We start from the raw sequence: 1,387 nt of genomic DNA, 5'->3' as shown, positions 1-1,387 counted from the left end.
CTGATATGCGGATTAATAAAAAAATTGCGGTTGAGTGAAGATGTTTTTTATCAACAACAATTACGACAAAAAATTGCCAAATTATACATTTTTTATAAAATAAAACGAAAGAGGGAATGCACACAACGAACATGTTGGGTTCGCCCAATATTCACTTGCGAAAGACGATTTCTACAAGGAGCCAGTGATAATCTTATTAGGGAAATGGAAAACGAAGATGTTGAGAATTATGTAGATTACTTTCGAATGCCATCTCAATTATTTAATAAATTGTTGAAGTTAATTGAACCAAACATTATCAAACAAAATATAATTCATGATCCAATTCCATCGCACACTTCGTTTGCAAGTGATGTTAAGATATCTGGCTTCGGGTGATAGTATGAAATCGCTATCTTATGCTTTTCGCATTGGACACAGCACCGTGTATCACAAATAATAACTGAAACATGTCATGCGGTATGGAACACGTTGAAGGACTTAGTTTTTATCGCTGACGACGAAGAGAGTTGGCAAGTTGTAGCTGATAAATTTGAATCCCTGTGGAACTTTCCTCATTGCATAGGTGCCATTGATGGAAAGCATATTGCAATTCAAGTATATTAAAGAAATCTTTTAAATTCGTTAAAACATATATTACATAGCTAGAGGTTTTCTTGTAAAATAGGCTCCACCACAAAGCGGCTCAATATACTATAATTATAAGGGTCATCACAGTATCACGTTACTAGCAATAAGCGATGCCAAGTATTGTTTTACAATGGTGGATATTGGTGCAGAAGGAAGGCAAAGCGATGGAGGAATTTTTAGGTCTAGTGAAATTTGGCAAGCGTTTTGAAGCTCAAACATTTAATATACCTCAGGCAAAGTCATTAGAACCTGGCGGACCAGCTTTACCGTTTGTTTTGGTGGTAGACGAAGCTTTTCCGTTATCTAATTACATGATGAGGCCCTATCCACGTAATGGACACCTTGATATCTCCAAAAAAGTCTTTAATTATAGACTTAGCCGAGCCAGACGAGTAGTGGAGAGCGCTTTCGGAATTCTAGTCGCTCATGCATTGGAGAATATTTCGAAAGCCACTTATTGCAACGGTCAGTAATGCAAGATTGATAGTGCAAGCAGCTGTTGTTTTACACAATTTTATTCTACAAAACGAAGAGAAATTGACAGGAAAGAAAACGTATACCCATCAACCTTTCCAAGATCTACATGAGACCAGCAATAGAATTCGTGACACAACAGTTCACCGTGTGGACGAAGTAGTAATGCATGCACTGTACTTCGTGACAATTTTTCTGTCTATTTTCAAAGTATTAGAGCTATTCCATTCCAATGGGAAAAAGCAATTGAAAATAATTTTTAAAAGTGTTTTGCTAAAAAAAA

General features: G+C 36.3%; 1 protein-coding gene across 1 annotated transcript; it reads left to right on the top strand.

The window, feature by feature from the left end:
- The first annotated feature begins 352 nt into the window (after positions 1 to 352).
- Positions 353 to 838, top strand: LOC108775763 (putative nuclease HARBI1). The gene is made up of 3 exons (XM_018542217.1): positions 353 to 424; positions 478 to 597; positions 668 to 838. The coding sequence occupies exons 1-3, from the start codon at positions 353 to 355 to the stop codon at positions 836 to 838; spliced, it is 363 nt and encodes a 120-aa protein (XP_018397719.1).
- Positions 839 to 1,387: the final 549 nt, after the last annotated feature.

This window comes from Cyphomyrmex costatus, unplaced genomic scaffold, assembly GCF_001594065.2.
Source record: "Cyphomyrmex costatus isolate MS0001 unplaced genomic scaffold, Ccosl1.0 scaffold313, whole genome shotgun sequence".
Classification (NCBI taxonomy): Eukaryota; Metazoa; Arthropoda; class Insecta; order Hymenoptera; family Formicidae; genus Cyphomyrmex; species Cyphomyrmex costatus.
This window is presented reverse-complemented; position numbering and strand designations above follow the sequence as displayed.